The sequence below is a fragment of the Cyclopterus lumpus genome, chromosome 13 (assembly GCF_009769545.1).
Source record: "Cyclopterus lumpus isolate fCycLum1 chromosome 13, fCycLum1.pri, whole genome shotgun sequence".
Classification (NCBI taxonomy): Eukaryota; Metazoa; Chordata; class Actinopteri; order Perciformes; family Cyclopteridae; genus Cyclopterus; species Cyclopterus lumpus.
In genome coordinates this window covers 13,082,579-13,105,957 of record NC_046978.1, presented here as the reverse complement: position 1 = coordinate 13,105,957, position 23,379 = coordinate 13,082,579, and the positions used below count along the sequence as shown (strand labels likewise).

General features: G+C 41.7%; 2 protein-coding genes across 6 annotated transcripts in view; both read right to left on the bottom strand.

Moving 5' to 3' along the window:
* Positions 1-325: 325 nt before the first annotated feature.
* On the bottom strand, positions 326-17,488 carry si:ch211-14c7.2. Of its 2 annotated transcripts, none has more exons than XM_034547774.1 (6): positions 17,305-17,488; positions 13,615-16,722; positions 7,604-7,803; positions 5,140-5,261; positions 3,554-3,668; positions 326-2,797 (listed from the first exon to the last, which is right to left on the bottom strand). In XM_034547774.1, exons 2-6 carry the CDS (start codon positions 16,196-16,198, stop codon positions 2,666-2,668), a joined length of 3,153 nt encoding a protein of 1,050 aa, XP_034403665.1. In that variant the 5' UTR covers positions 16,199-16,722; positions 17,305-17,488; the 3' UTR covers positions 326-2,665. The 2 variants fall into 2 exon arrangements, with proteins under 2 accessions (XP_034403665.1, XP_034403664.1); XM_034547773.1 differs by having other exon boundaries at positions 17,370-17,488.
* Positions 17,489-20,289: 2,801 nt separating this feature from the next.
* Positions 20,290-23,379, bottom strand: part of prx (periaxin) — a 28,050-nt gene continuing 24,960 nt past the window's right edge. For 3 of the 4 annotated variants that reach the window (XM_034547769.1, XM_034547772.1, XM_034547770.1), the window contains one exon: positions 20,290-22,277. In XM_034547769.1, coding sequence (XP_034403660.1) covers positions 21,991-22,277 — 287 coding nt within the window. In that variant the 3' untranslated portion in view covers positions 20,290-21,990. Of the gene's footprint in view, positions 22,381-23,379 lie in introns of all 4 variants that reach the window. The other variant, XM_034547768.1, reaches the window with a different exon arrangement.

Below are 23,379 nucleotides of genomic sequence, written 5' to 3'. Positions count from 1 at the left end.
CATTTAACCCTTAATTGCTCCCTGTAGCTGTCTTCTGATTTTAAGTCACTTTGGATAAAAGAGTCAGCTAAGCTTCAGACATTTGAGTTGCATCAATTGAATCTCAGCGAACTTAAATTCCAGGTCATGTGATGCTCAGTAATGACATCACCCCCTCAGCATGCTCGTTTAACTTGCACACAAAGCAGGGTGGTTGCTCTTACTCAGCAAATAAAAGTGCTTCACTGGAAGGGAGGTTTGTCCATTGGTCTCAATAAATACTCATGAGAATTCATGCATGCATACGTGGACCTCAACACGTATGCTATTTAATCTGTATGCTCGCCACTGTGTACTCACAGTCAGGGGGACAGTTCCGGCTCGTGTGTTATTATTTATTTTTTTATTTTTTTGGGAATGTCACCAGGAAGCAACCAGCCATCACACAGTATTGTTTTATTACATCGGTTACCAAGGCGACATACTCCTCCTTCCTCGTTTGAACAGATCAGAATATATTCATCTTGTTCTTTTTCAGCAATTCGTTTGTACACACACGCACACGCGCACACACGCGCACACACACACACACAAACACACACATACACACACACACACACACGGTTGTTTCTGAATATCATCATGAAGTGAAATATACAACAAAGTGAAATAAACCTTCTTCTGTGTAAAAGTATGTCTAAATTAAAATTGTACAGTGCATCATTGACACGGTCATGTGAACAATATTTTCATAAAAACAAACAAAAAAACAACAACATTGTTTTGATTGGCTGCTAGATTCAAGTTTTGCCCGTGAAGTGGACTCAAGGAGAGGGACTAAGACAACGGAAAGATAGTAACCTCCCTAGCCAAGATGTAGGGTTTGAGTCCACTTCAGCATGCCTGAGGAACAAGAGGCGATGTTTCCTCTGCGTCTGCGTCGCTCCTCGTAAACATTGGCATGTTCATCGCTGTTCCTGTTGGCACTGACTGGAAGACAAACTTGTTCTACCAGGAACCAAATAATTTTTTTTAAAGACTCATTTCCATTCTTGGCTATTCTGTGGCAAATACACAATGAAAGCACATGCATCGCTCTGCAAAATGTAATTATTTTTCAGACTCATACCATAACATCTTCAGCCTCCTGCAAGTAAAACCAATGATCTCCAGTTGGATCACATGATCCGTGTTCTTTCTATCATTCAAAAACAAGAAAGGGAGGGAAAATGAATGCTTTGACATGCAGCTGGAATTATTTAAGAGGTATGTCGGGCCAGCAGGTTTCTGTTATGTGTTTGAATAAAGATTTCCTGTGGTCACAGGGTCAAAGCCACTGTGTTAATAGAGTGAAAGCAAAACAAATAGGTTTGTTTTTTTCCTCAAACAAAACAAAAACATATTTTCTCAGAGGCAGGCGGAAGATTTGTGTTTGTGTATTTGAAAGTATAACTAAAAATGTAGTTTTCTCAGGAAAGCCCCGATATATCAGACTTGGCACTTAATGATACAGAATAGCTAAAAAGAGAAAAGGAAGAAAGAAAGAAAATCTCATTGGGTTGGGTTAGACAACTCTCTGGTGGAGAAGAGAAAGAGAAAATTCATATTCTGGATAATAAACATATTTTGCAAAAGAAAAAGGAGAATGCTTGCCGATGCCAATATTGATAAGCTAGTTAGCGATCCATGCTCAGCATCCAAAATGATGGATGTAAGAAAAAAATGATATTTATTTCTAATCATTCATTGATTGCAATTCAATGTTTTTGTTTGACTTAACCCAATGAGATTGAATCCGACCATAAAGCAGGAAGTCTCTGTCTGTGTGTCCTCCGCATATCTGGAGAACCCCGTATCTGACCTGCGGAGTGCTTTGTTGACTGGTGCAATTTGGGTGCTAGGATTCTTTTATATATTAAAAGGGGGGAGGAGCTTCAGGGCTCTGCGGACATTAGCATGTCGCCCCTAAGGCCGCTGTACAGACTGCAGCTCACTGATGTTGCAGAATGCTGGATAAACCAACATTACAACCAAACTCTTCTGCAGCACTTCTAGGACCAGGTGCCAAGCTACCCGCCCACTCTGAACAGGGTACGCCGCAAATGGGCGCTGCACCAGTTCAATCGATGGGACAACTTCTGTCAAAAACAGCAGCTCTAATGGAGAGAAAATATGTATTTTAAAAAGGTACAATTTCAGATAATAAATGAACAGGAAGGAAAAATCCCAGGTTGATGTGGTGACATCATGAGGTTCTTGACTCTTCCTCCAACACACTTATGACCTTGTAACTTACAAGTCATCGCACAAGCAATCTTTGACAATCTGCTGTTATCAGGCTCGACAAGGAAAATGAAAGTAGGAGGGTGGTGGTGGTGAACAAGGTGGCACATAATGGAAACACTCCACCAGTATACATCAGCAGGAGCTGGAGGAGACGACTTCTGAAACAGAACCATTCTCATCCAGGTTGCGTCTACTCACTGGCTCAGCTTTAAATAACCAGGGAGAGTGCAAAGAGTCAAAAGGTCAGTCAGTGTTTGACGAGCAGATAGTACACAAGTTGTCAATCCACAGCTTCTTTAGAAAACTGCTGTTGGTCCATGCCGTCATGCCGGGGTTAAAACCCTGCAGTTCTTCAGGCAAACGTGGAGGATTCACAACCAGAGCTGAGCCCGCACAGTTATTACTCCACAACGTTTCTGTTGTAGTCGTAGGACAGCCGTCGCTTAGCGGCAGCATTCTGAGCGTGCCGATTGGCCGAGGGGAGGCCGGGGGAGAGACGGCGATTGCCTGTCCAGGGGTTAGGTCTGCTTTCCTGCAAAGATGCCAACACAATGATGCAGATGTGATGTTAGGCAAAGTGAACACCTGCTAAAATCAGTAACTCAGTGATTTACTCCATAAAGTGCTGAAGGGATGAGTTCATTCATCGAACTGTTGGTCAATAACTACAAATATGATTTAAAAAAAGTAATTGGTGCTATGGGAGGATTTGATTGAACTGAAGCTGAATTTAAATGAACAAAACCAACAGTTTCACAATGTGCATGTCTGACAACTACAGTGGCCTTGAGGCAACGTAAAAAGGGTTTGTTGGTGTAGTGTTGTCCTACTCTGCCCACCAAGGAGAAGACTATGGAGCAGTGCATCACACATCTGGTGCTCTGTAGTTCCCTCACATGGTTTGAGTCAAACTGTGAGACCAGCCTGCCTTTTGTGCACGCAGTATTTTGCATATAACAGCGGTCACTTCATTTGAATGGAGCTGCGGTTTTCTTCGGTCAAACGGCACCATCAGGTCATTTTACAATCTGTAAAGGCAGCTGTGACAAATTCACTTTAACAACCTTGAAGCTTAACAAACGGAAACTGACCGCTAAGCACTCTAAGTGCTAATTCCTCTGCATGAAATTATGCGTAGAAAGCGGGTGTGCATGTGTCTGGAGAGAGATATCATTTAATGTGACGTGTGATTTGCTGTGTTTTCTCACAGAATGCTGAACACTGAAACACGTCAACAGGATGTGAACTCAAAATATGTCCATTTCCTGTGTTTTTAAATGGTACTCACGACGCACGACGGCTCCAGGTGCAAAGTCCTCAGCAGAAGGTCACGAGACACGCCATTCGCTCTCTTGTATCTCTGACAGATCATTTTGTTCAAGTCGTGGAAACCGTCCAACAGCCTGCGGGAGTCAAAGGAGAACGCACAGGAAGCAATGGTTCAAAGGATGTTGTTGTCTCAGGCATGACAGGCGTGCACAAAGGTCAGAGACAGTCTTCATTCACGGAGAAGGTTTTTAAAGCTGGATAATGGAAAAACAAATGGTCAGTAAGGGACCATTTGTGTTTATGATAATACTTTATTTTATATACTCTGGATTTTCTTTGTGAATGTGTGATCAGTCATAAACACTAAGAATAGTCTTGTGATATAGGACATATATATCCTCTCTCTCTCTCTCTCTCTCTCTCTCTCTCTCTCTCTCTCTCTCTCTATATCTATATATATATCTATATATATATATATATATATATTAGTGCTGGGCAAAAGATGACAACATTTAATCGATTATCGCATGTTTTTCTGTGATTAACTGCAATTAATCGCATTATGCGCAAAATTCAAGAATTAATTAAAAACTAGTGTATTGCACACTTATTTTAAAGTAAAGATATCAGAACATTATAACAGGCACTCCCAACATACAGAATCTAAATCTGTTTTAAAAAAAAATTCTGAACAGGTCTAGCACAAAAAAAAAAATTACAGCTGTAATTTACTGTGCAGGAGACTTTTAGTCTGTAAAGCCTCTGAAAAAATAAGGCAGTTACACTGACCCCGCCGCCATCTTATATATATATATATATATATATATATATATATATATATATATATATATATATATATATGGTACCTCCACCTTGCAGTTCACCACTTTACCCACATGGTGGCCACAATGTGTTACATTTGATAAAACATGGTATTTCATACCACATAAATACACATTTACAAAAAAACATCACCTTCTTAATGAAACATATAGTGCTGATGCACCTGCCGAAATGTTCAACACTTGCAATGAGAAATTATTTATTTATTATTTCTCCTTTTCTTTTATCCCACACTTTTAAACTTTTTAAAAATGTATTTCTAAGGGAGATAATTCCCACTTGTGTGGCATATGCTGTGTCATCTCACTCTTATGTTATCATGAAGAAGTTGTGTTCTTGGACAAAATATACCCACATTAGAAAACACATGATTTCCTCTTGTTTAATTATTGTTAAAGGTTGAGACCGTCTGCACTCCTTTCCAAGTTTTCCAAAAGGAAACGCCCGCTGAGCCCACACTAAACATTTGAATGTTCGGATTTGAATACATAATGAACAGCACTGGGAAGCTGCAGGAGGATATGAAATCCCCCCCAAAAAAATCCTGTATTAATTTCCTCTCAGATTTATAGTAAATATGAGCTTCTGACAGGAAAGAAGGATCAACGTCATTTCCCAAAAGCTGATTTCAAGCACGTCATGTCGTTTTCTTTCTTCTTCTATGGGTTCTGAAATATCCTAATATAAGTTGGAGGAATGTGTCAACACAGCCGGTAAATGCTGGAGCAGATCAATCAATTCACAGTGAGGTGGTTTGCCTACCCCTGGTCATGGCTGACTCTGCCCCTGAGGAGCTGGGCCAGTGTGGGGACAGTATGGAGGTCACAGGGGTCATTTGAGGACGACTGAGGCAGCGAGGGGAAGGCTTCAGTGAAGACAGACTCCTACGGGGAGACAAAGAGACCTCATCAGTTCCTACAACAGCCCAGAGTTTTGCAGCTCTCTCCAGTTCAAGAAATATGAAGTTCTTGAAGGCCTCGTCATGGTGCTATAAGCACAAATCATTAAAGCAGTTTTCACCCAACACTTTCCTTCCCTGGAGCTTTCGGCAGAGCTCATTTTTCATCTGCATCTTTTCGCTGTGTTTAATGTCCACTGGGAGACTCTTTCTGCAGATTTGTGTTCCCTGGTAAATCACTATACCAAAGAAAAACTAATTTCAAGTCTGAAAACTTAGCTACCCAACCCACAGGGCGATGTCAGGGTGAGCTATGTTTCTATGGCGATGGTGCAGGAAACAGAAAAAGGGGACAGCATGGCACATCATTACTTCAGAACAGGGAGGTTTTATCGTTTTGGGTCTATTTGCTTTAAATATACAATATTTTTGTTATGTTTTTGGTCACACAAGCGGCTACTTAGCACCAAATACAATGTATATCAAAACCACAAAAATCCAACCACGTCAAAGAAGTGGCCTCAAGTAGATATGCAGATTAAATGATGCACCAATGCATAAATAAATAATAACTAACTGAAATAATCCATGACTCGTTTATTTAAGACACATCTGGGTTAACATACAGTGTCCTTCGGGGTACAATTGCCCTGATAAATATGGCCTGGATTTATAAACAGAAAATATATTCCATATAGTGAGTGTTTATCATTGTCACTGATTTACTTTGGGGGCCTCAGGGGCCTTGAAGCCAGTCTGTGTCAACACATTTAGCCCTCAGATGGAAGTCAAGTGAAGACATTGTTGTGTTGTCAGCGGTGCACAAAATTTAGAGCAACCTCAATAACTCAACCTCAAAAACCTCCTGGTGGACCGCTTGTTGTTTGTGGGCAATATTTTACGTGTGGACCAAGCCATATTAAATACAATGGAATGGCACTACTGCTGTGTCAGAGACGCACCTGTTTTACTAAAGCAATCTTAAAGCAATCTTAGGCTGCCCTGGGGGTGTGCAGTTACCGCTGGCTCTCTTCGGGTTCTCTGTCTGACTCTCATGATCAATAATTGAAAACTATTTTTTGTCCGACTCATCTTTTAGAAAATATGCTCCAAGCTGAAAGTGATCCTGGAGGCAGAATTCTTTCAAAAACATATGCCAAAAATGAGGAGACATTTGCCATATTGGTATATTAATGATTGAACCTAAGGTAGGCCCAGATCTGGGAAAGTGATTGAGAAGCATTGGGGATGTTGAGTTCCGGCCACAACTTCACTACAGTTTGAAAAAATATTAGATCGATCTAGAAAAAATCAACAGTGAAGATCAGGTTTCGATGTCTATTTGTAAATAAATAAGAGTTTCTCTAAAATACCCATTTTGCCTCAACATTCACCAGAAACCCACCACAGAGAGACAGAACAAAGAACTAGTAATTAGATTATGACATCATAGTTATTTAACACAATTATCAATTAATTTTAGGGAAACATTTTTTTAGATGCACTGTGCTACTTTGTTCTGCTACATTCCTCCTAATGTACTAATCTTAAACTTAAAATAAAGTTCTTCTTCACCTGAATTTAGTGGATTTTCGGTTTTCCCTTCATGGGTAACAGTAACTCAATTGGCTATATTACTCTTCTATTCTTGGCTGCAGCCGCAAAATTAAGCAAACTTTGTCAGCTCCCCAAAAGTACATATCAATGGTCCCCACTGGCTGGCTGTTACTTTAGGAAGCACTTTATTTGTGATCGATTTAGAGGTCTTCAATTTCCCTTTCTCTTGAGTTGCTGTTGGTAGCCCGCTCCTCATCGCTACATTAGCTGCTACTAGCACAACATATTAATCTTCCATTGCCAGTCGAGATGCATAATTGGTCATGGGGGCGTGTATGTTTTTGCTCAGGAGGTAGAATTGGATTTTAACTGTCCAATTTGTGCTGGGAAAATATGACCAAAATGTTCTATCACCATATAGCAATAAATACATAATCTATATGAAATAACCACATGGTTTTGTATACTTCTGTGTGAATTAACGGTTTGATAAATGAAATAAGTATTTTGTCATTTAATTATATCAATTCAATTCAGTTTATTTGGTATATCACAAATTACAAATTTGCCTCAGAGGGCTTTACAATCTGTACACATACGACATCCCTGTCCCAGGACCTCACATCTGATCATTAAGAACTTTAGTGCAAAATTATCAGATTTTCTGCAAAAATATAATCGCTATGTGCTTGCTAGAATACTCTTAGACAACGTTGTTTCACAATATCTCATCACGATTTGATTCCATTGAAAGATGGAGTATAACTTTACCAGAGTCTGATTGGCCGAGAGGCTGTCTCTGCTCCCTCCCACAGCGCTGGTCGGCCACCACTGTCGCACCACATCTCGACCTTCATCTGACGACTCCTGAGAAAAGGCTGTCCAGGTGTCGTCTGATTGGTGGAACGAGTTGTCCGTCCAGCCTGGTGTCCAGGGGGTCGACTCCCCGGCGATGGTGTGATTTTCAAGTGCTGTTTTTAGACACAAAGACAGTTAATATTAGTGTGTACAGTCTCTGTTGTGGACATCCAGTAGTGTTGTGGTGTGTTTCCATTCGGCTTTGCCCTCATTCCGATGACCCATGACTGATGACTTTGAATGGTTTAGCTAGCTAAACAGATGGCTAACGGTGGCATTTATAATCATAACTTCGTCCATGCCATTGAAGATGAGATTAATCATACCATATAAAGGGTTAGTTTAACCCAGGGGTCAGCAACCTTTCCTATCCAAAGAGCCCGTTTGCCGAATTTTCCACCAAATAAAATTGGTCCGGTGCCGCAAAAGATACAGCTTATAAAGTTTTAGATACAAAGTGATATTATATATACAAAAACTATAGTTTCTTGTATTTATGAAATTATAGAACCAGAAGAAAGACAATTCTGGACATTGTATTGCTATTTTACCTGTTATAACAAAATCAAACTCTTATGAAGAGGAGAAAAAAAGAATACACTGTCACGTGTCGGCCTACATTGAAGTCAATTAATAAGACAACTATGCAGGTCCTAAACCCTCCCCATATTTCTGTCTCATGGGGTAGGGTGCTCGCCCTGTAACCACAAGGTAGCAGGTTCGATACCTGTGTTTGCATGTCAAAGTGTCCTTTAGTGAGACCCTGAACCCCCAGTAGCTCCCCGGGCTTTTCACAGCAGCCCACTGCTCCTAAAATGCTAAGGATGGTTTAAATGCAATAACTTATCATTTTAATGAAATAAATAGACCATGTCCACACTACTACGTAACCATTCAAAAAAGCATATCTTCTGCTACGTTTACACTAAGCGTCCTCACTGAGCAGATTTTTAGAGTAGAGCACCGAGGACAGAGGAGCTATGAAATGCTCCCGAGGACGGACACGTTTCCACTAACGCACTACTCGCTGTCCGTTAGTGACTGACCTGTTACAGAGGGCGAGGCTCTGCATATCATGATGATGATCATGATGATCAACGGTTTCTACTTCTAAACCGTCTACCTGTCTCTTAGACCCCATCCCAACGAGGCTGCTTAAAGACGTGATGCCTTTAATTGGCACCTCTCTGTTGGATATTGTTAATGTATCTTTGCTAACAGGCCATGTACCACATTCCTTCAAAGTAGCTGTAATTAAACCTCTCCTGAAAAAGCCCACTCTTAATCCAGAGGTGTTGGCTAACTACAGACCAATCTCTAACCTTCCCTTCCTCTCTAAGATCCTTGAGAAAGTAGTCGCAAATCAGTTGTGTGACTTTCTACATCAGAATAGTTTATTTGAGGAGTTTCAGTCAGAATTTAGAAAACACCCCAGCACAGAATCAACACTGGTGAAGATTACAAATGACCTCCTAATTGCATCAGATAAAGGACTCATCTCCGTACTGGTATTATTAGACCTTAGTGCTGCGTTCGACACCATTGATCATGACATCCTATTACAGAGATTGGATCAGTCAATTGGCATTTCAGGTACCGCACTAAGTTGGTTTAAATCCTATTTATCAGATCGATCTCAATTTGTATTTGTAAACGATGAAGCCTCAATGACCACCAACGTTAATCACGGAGTTCCACAAGGTTCTGTGCTTGGACCAATTTTATTTACCTTTATATATGCTTCCTTTGGGCAATAATATCAGGAAACACTCCATAAACTTTCATTGCTATGCAGATGATACTCAATTATATCTATCGCTCAAACCAGAGGAGACCAACCAGCTCGCTAAAATTCAAGAATGTCTTAACGACATAAAAACATGGATGACCTGCAACTTCCTGATGTTAAACTCAGACAAAACTGAAGTTATTTTACTGGGCCCTGAACATCTCAGAGATCAATTATCTGGTGATGTGGTTTCTGTAGATGGCATTGCCCTGGCATCCAACACCACTGTAAAGAATCTCGGCGTTATCTTTGACCGGGACTTTAACTCCCACGTTAAGCAAATCTCAAGGACTGCATTTTTTCATCTACGTAACATTTAAAAAATCAGGCACATCTTGTCCCAAAAAGATGCAGAAAAGCTGGTCCACGCGTTTGTTACTTCCAGACTAGATTACTGCAACTCCTTATTATCAGGCTGCTCTAATAAGTCTCTTAAATCCCTTCAGTTGATCCAGAATGCTGCAGCTCGTGTAGTCACAAAAACTAAGAAAAGAGATCACATTACTCCTGTATTAGCTGCTCTGCACTGGCTCCCTGTAAAATCAAGAATCACATTTAAAATGATTCTCCTCACCTACAAAACCTTGATTGGTGATGCACCATCATATCTTAAGGAGCTTGTAGTACCATATTGCCCCACTACAGAGCTGCGCTCACTAAATGCAGGGCTACTTGTGGTTCCTAGAGTCCTAACGCGGGAGGCCTGGTGAGCCGGCCTCCCGCGTTGGCCCTGCTGATGCGCCTCGCCCCCCCCTCCCTACCTCATTTTGTTTCATGGATTGGAGTTCCATTCATACATTGTCATATTCATGTAATGTGTTTATGTAACTTTGTAATGCTGTTCATTCTGTACACATGACATCTATTGCATCTGTCCATCCGGGGAGAAGGATCCTCCTCTGTTGCTCTCCTGAAGGTTTCTTCCCTTTTTTCCCTGTGAAAGGTTATTTTTGGGGAGTTTTTCCTGATCCGATGTGAGGTCCTGGGACAGGGATGTCGTATGTGTACAGATTGTAAAGCCCTCTGAGGCAAATGTGTAATTTGTGATATTGGGCTATACAAAATAAACAGCCTTGTTGGGATGGGGTCTAAGAGACAGGTACACGGTTTAGAAGTAGAAACCGGTGAGGACAATTGGTCTAGGTTAATGGCAGAAAAGCCATCCAAATATACACCAGGGCATACAGCCGTTTCCAAGGCCACTCCTCTTGATGACAGATCGGCACTGGTTGATGGTAAGAGATCATCTTGCCTCTAATAGTTAAATTCTTTTCATTGAAGAAGTTCATGAAGTCATTACTACTGAGGTCTATAGGAATACACGGCTCCACAGAGCTGTGACTCTCTGTCAGCCTGGCTACAGTGCTAAAGAGAACCCTGGGGATGTTCTTATTTTTCTCTATTACTGATGAGTAATAGGCTGCTCTGGCATTACGGAGAGCCTTTTTATATGTTTTAAGGCTGTCTCGCCAAACTAAGCGTGATTCTTCCAGATTGGTGGAACGCCATATGCTTTCGAGCTTTCGTGAAGTTTGCTTTAGGTCGCGGGTCTGAGGGTTATACCAGGGAGCAAACCTCCTTTACCTCACTGTCTTTTTCTTCAGTGGGGCTATCGAGTCTAGTGTCATTCTCAGTGAGCCTGTAGCACTATTGACAATATGATCAATCTGGGACGGACTAAAGTTAGCACAGGAGTCCTCCGTCACATTGAGACGTGGTATTGAATCAAATGCAGAAGGAATTGCTTCTTTAAATTTAGCTACAGCACTGTCAGTTAGACATCTGGTGTAGAAACCTTTGACTAACGGTGTACACTCCGGGAGTATGAACTCAAAAGTTATGAAGTAATGGTCTGACAGAAGAGGGTTCTGTGGGAAGACCTCCAAATGCTCAATGTCAATGCCATATGCAAGAACAAGGTGGAGGGTGTGGCCAAAGCAGTGAGTGGGTTTCTGTACTCTCTGACAGAAGCCAATCGTATTGAATCTGTATCTGTCAAACCCCTGACATTTGGTATCAGAAAGTAACACGTAGGATGGTAACGTCCCCCTTTCTTTTTTCATGACGAGTTTTTGTTGCGAGGAAACAAGCCATTGAATATTTGTGTCTCATTGCATCCTCCATTGCTCAGACGCTGCATGATGCCTCTATCTGAGACTTCAGTCGCCTTTGTCAGACTTTCTCTTCCACCCGTTGCCCCATAACCTCAGGCTAACAGGAGCCTAGAAGCCCGGGCCCTGTTTTCTGCCTCCTTCCTCCCTGAACCCAACTCTGAATGATTAATACCACGTAGCAAGATTGAGAGATTTGTTCAGAGAGGAATTCAGGTCAGGACAGACAGAAAAGTTTCCCCTGGTGCTTTCCAGGGCAAGAAACAACTCTCCATTTTTATCACAAGATTAACATAATTATTGGTCAAATCATTTTATATTTCATGCAATAAAATAACTTGATGAGTGGCCCTACGCGTCTCACTATGATGCGCTAGGTTTGCCTTTGCTTTTATTAACTACGGCGTAGAGATTTTAAATTTTAATTTAAACATCTCCATGTTCTCGGTCAATGTGTGCAGCAGGTTTTAAGCCCCTCCCAGTGCAAAAAAAATAATGCTGTTAACGCATGAAAAAAATATTGTCGGCGTTAATGGATTGTTAACGCGTTAACGTGCCCAGCATATATATATATATATATATATATATATATATATATATATATATATATATATATATACACATGCAGAGCCTCGCCCTCGGTAAACTGTCTAGGATAAATAAATAAAAACATATCAAGCATACAGGTCAGTCACTAACGGACAGCGAGTAGTCCGTTAGTGGAAACGTGTCCGTCTTCGGGAGCTATGATTGGCCTGCGTTCAAGGGGCGGGACTTAGCAATGAGTAAATTGATATTAATATCATTAAATATGTTGATGCATTTTTAAATGACCAATAAAACTTTAATAGTTTTTAATAGCAGTTTAATAGTTGGTTCACCTAAATGTTATAGACTCAATACAGTGGAAATTAATGATGTTTTCATTGTAACTACTAATGCTACTTAGTAATGTTATGTGGATTATTCAAAGGAAGGGGATTATCTCCAAACCTAAGCAAAAATGCATTTTGGTTATTCTTGGGTGAAGTGACCCTTCAAAAGTACACTGGAATGGTCATTTAACCTTCACACAAAAGGGGTTTCTGTCAAAGTCGACCGTGTTCTGCTGATAATTCTTCATCATGTTAAAAAAATATCACAGAAATTATGTTTTTAGGTGGATGAACGGAAATAAACAATGAGTAAACCCCTGGCTTGTCCTTGTTTGGCCCCGCAGTGGAAACTGGGCTTAGTTAATTAGTTAAAGGGAGCATAATGAGTTAACATAAGGACTGATTATGTTACCTCATTATGTTGCTATGAAGAAGAAGCAGGGCATAAGTTAACTTATCTCATCTCTAACAAACACATATCTTTTGTTGATTTAATTAAGCAGGAGAATTACGTGCTCTAACTGTGAGTCACGTAACATTGTCATTGGAAAAAATGAATGGGAAATGTACATGCGGAACCAAAGGCGTTCAAAATAACTCCAAGTCTGCAGTACTGTTTTTGTCAGTGTTGCACCCTTACTGCATGCGAAGTGTGGATGGAATTAAAAAGTCTCCTTGATTACCTCATAATGATACTGTGGCTACTAATTCATACTGTAACAAGAGGAAAAATACATTTATATTTCTAACAAACAGCATGGTTACACCGCAGAATGATAAACTGTGACGTATAGAGTCATGTGATTTGGCATGGCCCTTTAAACAGAGAGAGAGAGTGTGTGTGTGTGCATTCCTGAAATGGTACAAAAGATTAAAATGCACTGATACTCTGAGCAACTTTGAAAGTGCTCTAAATATGTACTTTTCTTACATCTTTAAAAGACTGCTTTACTTCTGAAGCCTTTAATGTCAGCGTTGTTGCCTTTAGCCAAAAGATCCTCTGTCCCATGTCTTTGTCAAACAGAAATGCAAACTTACTAAAGCTCCCAGAGGGACGAGGGACGAGAGACATACTAAAAGAAAAAGGGAGAGAGGGGAAGTACAGCCAGAAGACATAGAAAGAGACAAACTAACAATTGTGAGACTCACCAACACTTTCTCTGCTCCCACAAGGCACTGAGGCAGACATGGCGTGTCCCCCGCTCCAGGCCGGCTCTCCCTCAGCCTGTATGAATACTCCAAACTCATCTTCCTCCTCGTTCCTCCCCTCCTCAGTGGCCACGATGGAGCCCCTCTCCTCCTCGCCCTGCTCCTTCGGTGGTCTCCCAAACCTCCCGTTCCCTTCCTGGCCTCCTTTTCCGTCTCCTGCCGGCACTCCGAAGCCTTCCTTCTCCTCTTCTTCCACCGCCTCCAGACAGGGCAGGCTGGTTGCCATGGACCCCAGGGGGGGTGAGGAGGGGGCAGGATTAGCCAGGAAGGGATCAGCACAGGCAACATTAGTGACGTTAGCGCTGGCCTCTCCATTTGCTTCAACATGGGTGAGGCTTGTTTGTCCACAGGTGTCTGTGACCTCTTTCTTCCTCCCCCTGCATTCATCTACCAACTCCACTGGGTTGTCTTTTAGTGCACAGTTTATTGTTGCTCCTTTATCATCATCCTTGCAGATGGTACTGTCATTTATGTTGTTTATGTCGTCATCGCCTTTACCATCACTATCGTCCAGCTCGTCGCAAGTGCCCTCCCTCCGCCAAATCGCCCCAGCTTCATCCCTTTCCTCAGGTTTTACTCTCTCCTCTACATTCTCTCCTTTTGATTCCTCTTCTCTATTTTCCCACGCCAGCTCATCCCTCCGCTCGGCTCTGTTAAGCTGAGTTGTATGATAGTTGCAAGCGTTTCCTGTCACAATCCTCCCGTCTGTCTCAAAGATAGAAAGATCGCCGTGTCTGAGAGGCAAAGATGAAGCTTCTCTCTCCTCTGGCTGACTGTGGCTAACCACATGTTGAACGAAAGACTGGGCTTTTCTGCTTGTGCTCTTGTTCACAGTGTTGTTCTCGTCAGCCACACGGTTTGGTTCTTGTTGCTCAAATCTACTGACAACCAGTTCTTCTTTACCCACGATCACTGGGTCTGCCACCCCATGTTGATAACACTCAAGGTGATCTCCTCTGCTGTTCTCTTGCTCTCCCTGAACACCACACATCAGAGGGTCTGCATTGCAGGTGCTGCCCTCTACTGGAGCGGAGGGCTCCGGGGGGACTGCAGTGCTGATGGAGGCAGGGCAGTCGGAAACAGAGATGTCTTCATACCAGACAGATACAACCGAGAATTCAGCAGGAGTCTGATTAATGCTCCTTTCCTCATCTACAAGATCAACGCTCTCCATCTCTTTCCCTGATTCTTGATCTGCCTCCACATGATAGGGAAATGATATAAAGTCATCAGTCACCTGCACGGAGTGGCTATGAATCAAATCATTATTTCCGGGATGCAATTTCATAACCTCAGAGTTTGTATCCTCCTCTAACTCTGAATAATTATCTTCGCCTTGAGAGGTTTGTGTCCTCGGCTCCTCGTTGCTCTCGACTTCTCTAATCTCTTCAACATCACAGCCACTGTGGGATTGTGGATGAAAGTGTTTAGCTTCTAGGTCAAAGTTAGGTACAGCCAAAGGTGAGTTGGACGACTCTAACCCGCAGAGCCCCCCCTTGTCCGCTTCCTCCTCATTCTTTTGCCTCTCCTTCCTCGTTCCCATCGCCTCACCAGTCAGCCTGTTTGAGGTGCTTCTTCTTGGACATTCACCTCCATCGCGTTCGTCCTGGCTTTCCCTCCTCTGTGCTCTCTTTTCACACTGAGTACACGTTTTGGGAGCAGCACTGTGGCAGCATCGAGGACTTCTGCAGGCTTCCTCTTTCTCCCTTCTGGGAGACTGTTTACTGGCCAGGCCCCCTTTGTCTCGCTTTTCCTGCCTTTCTTCGGGAGTGATTTCTCCAGCAGGATCCTCTCTGCTACTCTCCTGCCCTGCTCTGTTCGCGTCTGCTTTCTCCCGGGCTGCTGCATTACCAGACTTCCTCCATCTCCGGCCGGATCGTACCCTAACCCGGTTTACTCCGGTATGTACCAGCGGAGTTGGCCCATTGTGCCTCCTTCCGGCTGGGATGTCTCTGCCGCCTTCTCCTCCTCCTCCTGTCTTCCCTCTCAGCCACCCCCCAACCACGGTGGAGGCTGCACCGGTAGTCAGACCAGAACTGGGCTTAGCCGTGGAGTACAAACAGCTCCCTTTCTCAGTCCGGAGGAAGAGGCATTGGGTCTGTGTCTTCCCACTGCCCTCTGAGGTTTTCAGAGTGGCAACTGTTACCAAAGATCCGATCCCAACCTGCCTGGCATCCAGCCCCAAGGGAAGGCCGTACCCCATGCGACCCCACTCCCCGCTCAGGTACACATCTGCAGGCCTGGGGGAGGAAGTCGAACCCCCACGGCCTGCAGGAGTTGCTGTGGGGGGTTGGCCTCCACCCAGCAGACCACCAGCCTTCCGCCGGTTCTTGGAGCACAGGGCCCAGGCCCGGAGGCCCCGGATCAGCGGGAGGTCTCCCAGGCCCAGCTCCATTCGGCTGGGGAAGGGCAAAGAGGCTCGAGAGCACTTCTGGAGCATCTCCCTGGTGGAGCCTGACACATTCAGGCAGGGGTAGTTGTTGTTGTTATTCTGCTGGAGCATGGTGCTCGTTGTTGGCCTCATCTATGTTTTATTGGTTAGTCCTCGCTTGTGCTTTTTCAAAATTCCGCATGTCGGGTCAAGTTGACTTGACCCAACCTGACTAGGAGAATGCTGGCACTATCAAGAGTCTATTCTTGATTCAGAGTGTGACAGCTCAAAGGTAAAAAATATCCTAGTTTAGAAAAAATACACCAAGCATTATGAAATAGCTCTTGAGGATTTCTTACTGATTCATTTACTTGACACCGCAAGAGAGAGCTGACTTTCTGGCAACATCTGAGTTTTGGGACAATAACAAAGGAACACATTGTTTTCCTGTCAGCGAGATGGAGTTGTGCCTCTGTTTTCCCTTTAATGCTCCTTAAGTTTGAGGAGTCTCCAGGCAAAGAGAAAAAAAAACGCCCAGTTCAGACGTCCAGCTGTCAGCGCTGATGATTGAGAGGATAACGAGAAGTTTGTTATTTTCCAGATTGATGCTCAGTGAAAACAATCTTCAGAGCTTCACTGCCTCCCTGTCGGGCCGGTCTCAGCTGTCTTAAAACAACCTGCAGGGAAGTAGGATAAAAGAAGGAATTTAAAGACACATAGATAAAATAATGTGATGTGTGCTTTACTTCTCTGATTAATAGGGACAACAATTAAGGCAGATTTAAAGCAGATGTAATTAACATGTAAATAAAAACATAAATGAAAAACGTTTGCTTTCTCGTATACTTAATTAATTCCACACAGAGAAGTGATTGGGATTCACTTTAGCTAACTGGATTACAGCTATCATGTCGGTGGGTGTGTGAGTCTGTCAAAGGTCATAGGCTACATCTGAATCAAAGTGGGTTCTCCACAAACTACTCATACAATCACACAAATGTCACACAAACAATGCATTCACGTCATTTCCATCGTGGTGCCAATTAGATCAGTTGTTGCATCAGCCGTACAGAATCATCACATAGACTGAAAATGAAACCCAGGTGTCCATAAATCCACAAATCCAGTGCTCATGCATATACAGTTTAAAGGATGCATTCTATAGAAATAGGGTTGGACAACGCATATCATAAAAGCCTCGGCAGGCTTTGCTTCACTGTAGTGAAGATGAACCACGTCAAAAACCACACACACCGTACCTGGAAAATCCGTAGCCATCGTGTCCTGAAAGACAGAGATGTGGAAAAGTGTATTCGTCTCTCACCTTCCTCGATGCCTCCTTGTTTCCCGTGCAGGCTTTGAATGAAGAGTGCTTTACTTAATGTCTCCCTGCTTCCTTGTTGTTTACAGGCGGATCCTCGTCAACCGCTCCTCGGGCTGTGGAGCATCCTTAGTGGGATCAGCGCCGCCACATCCATCCAGTCGGCCTGCACCACTGGCGCTTCAGCACTACAAATGAGTCAAACATGCATCCGCTTCGGCCCCATCGTCTAACTCGTTCGGCCATTGCGCATCCTCTCATCCTCCGCGGCTGGGCATAGTGCGTCGCCGCATCTTACCGCAGTAGCCTCGGGTGCGCTCAGCGAGCAGGATGACGGAGAGCTAATTCGACTCGCAGCCCACTCATCTGTAGGAGAGGCGATTCGTGCTGCACAGGGATGACGTGAGCAGAGCGGAAGAGTATGCGGGGTTGTTAATGCCGTGGGTGAGTTAAAAGAAATGTATTGTATTAATTGGTGTTTTATATAAGTTCATATTTTAATACTAAATAATGTGTGCGTATTTTCTTGTGTTGCACAAAAAGAGCAAGGAAAAGAGTAATTTCAGTCTACGGGGGTTAGAAAACAACTTGAGTTGCAACTTGCAAAATGGGTTCAAAATCTTTAATTGTGCAGCAGAACAAATCATTTGCCATCAACGTTGAAATATCTCACAGTAATTATTCATTCAGCAAAACAAATGCTGGAGGAGGGGCCGCCCAGTTTGAAAGTTGTGCATTACCTGCCTTCAAGGGACACGAGATGATGAGACAGGCCGGCTGAAAATAAGAAAGAAGACACTGCTGATTATTTGAACAGTCCGAGTTGTTACGTCTAAGAACACGTCTTATCCTTGAAGTCTGCTCCATCAATCAGATAAAACAGTAGGCCTACGGAAACGTAGCTGGTGACGCTGCAGTTGCTTGCGCCCCTCCTCTCTGTGGCACTGTTCGCTCCTCATACTCCCCTCACATACTCTCATCATTGTAGCCTACGTCGCACAGCATCATCATAGCATAGCTAAGTATATTGAGAACACACATCCACAGACACGCGCACACACACGCACCAACGCACGCACGCACGCACGCACGCATGCACGCACACAATGGGACGACGTCATGCACCAGTGTGCATTGTTTATCGCTTTCTCTCGCAAAGTCCCTCCTCTCCGATAATTTTTTTTAAGAAGACTCGTATATGTGCCTTTGTGTCTCAAACTGCTGCAGAAAACTCATTTAGCCTCCTTTTTATTTTCTTGATGATTAATTTAAAGGTGAGAGTAACAAATTCCTCAAACTAGATTTGCGGTGCCTGTTTTCATGCAGCTAGCAGAACAGTAAATGGCCCTGCAGTATTTTCTACATGATTTTTCTATCAGAATATGAGAATATATACAGGTGCTTCTGTGTTTTCTCAGGTTATTATTGGGGGGAGTGCAGCGCAGTCTATCTCTATGCCTTTTTATATTTCACCACTGTAGGGCACCAACATCATCACATTTTAGAAATGCATGAATTTAGAGGATCCATTGGCACCATGTGACCTGTGTAGAGTAATTGAGCCGATGTGACCCTGATTTGACGAGGAACATCTTTTGAATGGGCCGAGACGTTTGCAGGAATTGCAGTGTACATTAGCGTGACGCTATAGCTTCAAAATTCAGCCCTGTGCTTCAAGCTAACATATAGATGTATATTGAAGCTGTAACTAGCATGTTGACATTTCGAGATAATAATTACAACAAGCAGTTATTACAATTTGTGTTATTTTGGCTCGAAATGTGTTCTCTTTCATTTAGCTCAATTATATCACTCTACAGATGCATGCCGACTGAAGTTTCCTCTTATGATAAGATTATTGTTTGATTTGCATGGTGGCCATGAGGATGTTGTCTATTCAATTCAATTCAATTCAGTTTATTTTGTATAGCCCAATATCACAAATTACACATTTGCCTCAGAGGGCTTTGCAATCTGTACACATATGACATCCCTGTCCCAGGACCTCACATCGGATCAGGAAAAACTTTGAAGAAATAGAAAAAAAAACTTTCACAGGCTAAAAAGGGAAGAAACCTTCAGTAGAGCAACAGAGGAGGATCCCTCTCCCCAGATGGACAGACGCAATATATGTCATGTGTACATGTGTCTACCACACACTGCTCAAAGAAGATGATTGGATATATCGTATTAAAACAGCCTGTTTCTGCCAGGCAAAGACAAACAAATAAAAATACTCATGGCAACAAAGTATTATGTTAAATATGGTAATGTTTACTAAATCCAAGATTTGGATTACAAAAAAGTAAACATTTGCGCTTTCTTTCTTTTAATGTTCACTTACCAAGTCAAAAGTTTGAGTAACTAAATCACAATTATACTGAGAAGGTTGAACATTTGGACCTAGATCATAACTACTACACCGCCGCATGTTTTTTAACTGAAGGGATTTAAATACTATACTATCGCCCAATGTGTGTTGCTACATCCTCCAGTCCCATCACCCTTTAAAGGACAAGTGGATCTAAAAATAACAGCTGAATGATTCAGACTGAGTGACAACCTTATAAAACACCAATAAGTCCACTTTTAATTAACTAATAATTCAGAAGCTCTGTAAGTCAAGACATTGGGAAACGATAATTTAAATGAATATTTGTGTGAATATAATTTTTTTGATGTAACAACTTCAACCCAGCTTTGACAAAAACACTTGGCACCGAAACCCTAATAATCTAAACTAAATGCGAAGACTTGATTAAACCAGAAAGGTAAACATCTCAATACACATATATACTACTCAGTGCGTGTTACCTTGACATGTCACTACTCTCGTCCTGGCTTTAAAAAAATCTATTATCTGTTTCTCACCGGAAATACAGGCATGGTGTTAAAAGTTGTTAACGAAAAAAAGTGTGGGAGGCAATTTGTCATGATTTATTCATTTTATCACACAATTTCATTCCATCTACCAACCAAGTAAAGTAATCAAAGTCAAATGTTCATTCTTGAATGCTTTACATCCACTTGAAAAGTTGATCCTTATTTTGAATAATCCGATAGTTGTATCCTGTGAAACTGTAAATGGCTATGTGTATACAATCAGTAGTTTTCATTTATTGCCGGAGACATATCAATAGCAGTTGTTCAAATGGTAGTTACTGCATTTGCAAATGAAACTTATATTTCTCAATGAGACAATAAAATAAAGATCTAAAAGACAGCACAAGTGCCCCTCCAATTTGAAACAATTTCTACTTTAAAAAGGAGATGCTTTTTGAAAAATAAGGTGTAGAGGACCATTATGAAAATGATTTTATATATCTGACATTCTAACATTCAACGTTATTTTGTAATATATTCTTTAATATATTTATACAAAAATAAATAGAAGAATGTTATTAAAGATATTTTAATCAAAAGAGACAAGTGCCTTGGTCCTCTTGTTCTTGATCACCTTGCTTCAGTCTTTTATAATTTTGTTACGTGAAAGCTTTGGTACAACATCAAGGCTCGCCACTCCATAGCCAATGTCACATTGCAGCAGCCTGACAGGAACATCCTATTAGAGTTTTTTGTGTCAAGAGAAAAAAGTTTACAGTTTTTAAAACTCTCACCGATTGTGTTAAAGCGCCCAACAGCACTTCCCCAAATTCCCTGCCAGCCCGTTGTCGATGTTTTGAAACTCAAAACAGTTCGCAGAGTTTAAAAAAATCAGCATCAGTCAGGAGGCGTATCTTTGAGCTAAAAGCCTCTACCATTAAATATATAGTGGCTTCTATTTCTGGCAGTGTACAGTAAAAACATCGATATAAAAAAAAGACTAGCAGCAGGGTGGCCTACAGTAAATGATCAAGAGCAACCTGTTACCAGAAGGTCACAGATTTGATCCCCACAGCAGAAAACGAGTGCAGTGTCCTGCCCACTCACTGTGACTATCTCTGGGTAACAGCACCAGCTAAATGCTTGAATATAAAACTATGGCCGCAAAGGAGAATAGCCTATAATCTCAAAAAGCTCACACTTATCCTCCAAGACAAACGAAATAGGATCAGAAAAAAAATCTACTCCCAATTGGTGAATATGAAAATAGTTACATTTCCAATCAAAGGGATGCTGCTTCCAAAAGGCAGTGACATAGTTGTATATACATTAATATTACTCTGGCCTGTACTGTAGTGGTTCAAAATGAGTTATTTTGAAATAATCGTGGTTAAATCCATGATGCTGATGTGAGTGAAAGACTCATTCCAGCGCATTTTGAACACACAAACAACAATAAATAATAAAGCAATGTGACGTGTTTACATTCAGAGTGAACACTTTCAAATCAAACAAAGTCTGCTAAATAATTAGGACTAAACTCAAAGAACAGTAACAACAAAATATCACATTTAAAATGCAAAAAGGAAGCATATATTACTCTGTTGCTTTTATAAGGACAATATTACGGATTGATGAAATCTCATAATTTTTCATCACATTCATACCTCACCTAATAAAATATAAAATAAAGAGTCTTACTAAATCAAGGTTTGCCACATTGCAGCATACAAGAACACAGCAACCTTACCAAAGAAAAACAAAAAAGAAGAAGACATTTAAGATATCATTACAGTATTCCTCAGTACTTGAAGTCCGACACCTGGTGAGTTGTTGTCGTGGTTGCAGAAGATTCACCTGCTCGCGTTTCAGTGGTAACTGTGTGCTGGGTGATTTTGGTGGTCTTGGTTACCATGGTAAGAGTTCCCTCCTCGGCAGAGGAGACTTGGTGCTCTTCGGACATTTCCTGGGTGGTTAAGTGGAGCCCTGGGGTGTGGAGGCAGAAAGACCCCAACACGTCGGCCTCACCCCCCACCTCTCCCTTCCGCAGGGCCTGAGGAGAACCCTCTGGGGTTATTTGGAGGAAGCCTTGAAGCAAAGTAAAGGGAAACAAGCAGAGGAAAGTAGGAGAAAGGAAGCAAGAAGATGAGAGGGGATAGGTGAAGAAATCCAGAGGAAACAGAAACTTAATCTTTTGAAGCAGAGACAGAACAGGAGATAAAATATATTAATAATTTATAAAATAAACACAAGCAAAACAAATCACAGGCAATAGGACAAATATGCACTGATTATACATATGTATGATGCATAATGCAGTGCCTATTGTATTAACTCTTATGATAATATGGTGCAAGTATCAAGTATAAAACATGCATGCAAAGCTTATACATACTCATGATTATTATTCATTCTGGAAGATATCTACAATTATTCACTGTCTCCGGTTTAATATTGCACTTTAAAGGTAGGGGAATAACACGCACACAAAAAAGGTGGCCAAAATCAATGCAGCAAAGGCTAAAATATACAGACTTTCAGTCTTTAATATGAGTCCACTTCCCATAATGCAACTGGACAAAAGGTGATTAAAGTGTAGATATAAGCCTATTTAGCCTAACAGGCTTATTTAAACACAAAATGAGAACAATTGAGCAACTTAATGCTTCATTGACATACTCTTGTTACAGCATAGTGAAGCACATTGCTATCACAGATAATGAGTCAATATCGAGGAACACTGATTCACCAGATTTTGTAATGTGCCGTTAGCTTAATTTCCAGTACACATAAAAGAGAAAAGAGGCTTGTGCTGTGCTGGGATTGTAATACTACAAGTGACGCCGTGGGAAGAGGTGAATAGGGGGGTCTGATTAAAGGGCCTTTACATTATTCTATTTTATGACGTAGATTATTCTCAAAGAGTCGACTATCTCCAAATTGACCTTGCCGGATTAGGGTGGATTTTAAAACAGTAGATTGCATTTTGAGCCAAATTTTCACCATTAAATGCAGATTTTTTAAAACCTGGTAAGAAATATCCATATGAACAACTTAATGTATCTGTTTCATCACATCTACAGTCATATCATTTAGTTAATGGTTTAAATGTGCAGTTAGTCTTTAAATGTGGAAAGAAAAAGTGAATGAATCATACGAAAAAGGGTAGTCTACCTGATATGCATACCTT

Excerpts from the sequence above, each read along its gene's own strand:
- si:ch211-14c7.2 (XM_034547774.1), bottom strand. The coding sequence starts at position 16,198 with ATGAGGCCAACAACGAGCACCATGCTCCAGCAGAATAACAACAACAAC. Across the intron at positions 7,804-13,614 it reads TGGGAGCAGAGAAAGTGTTG|CACTTGAAAATCACACCATC; the intron begins GTGAGTCTCACA and ends GTCTAAAAACAG. Across the intron at positions 5,262-7,603 it reads TCTCGGCCAATCAGACTCTG|GAGTCTGTCTTCACTGAAGC; the intron begins GTAAAGTTATAC and ends GTCTCCCCGTAG.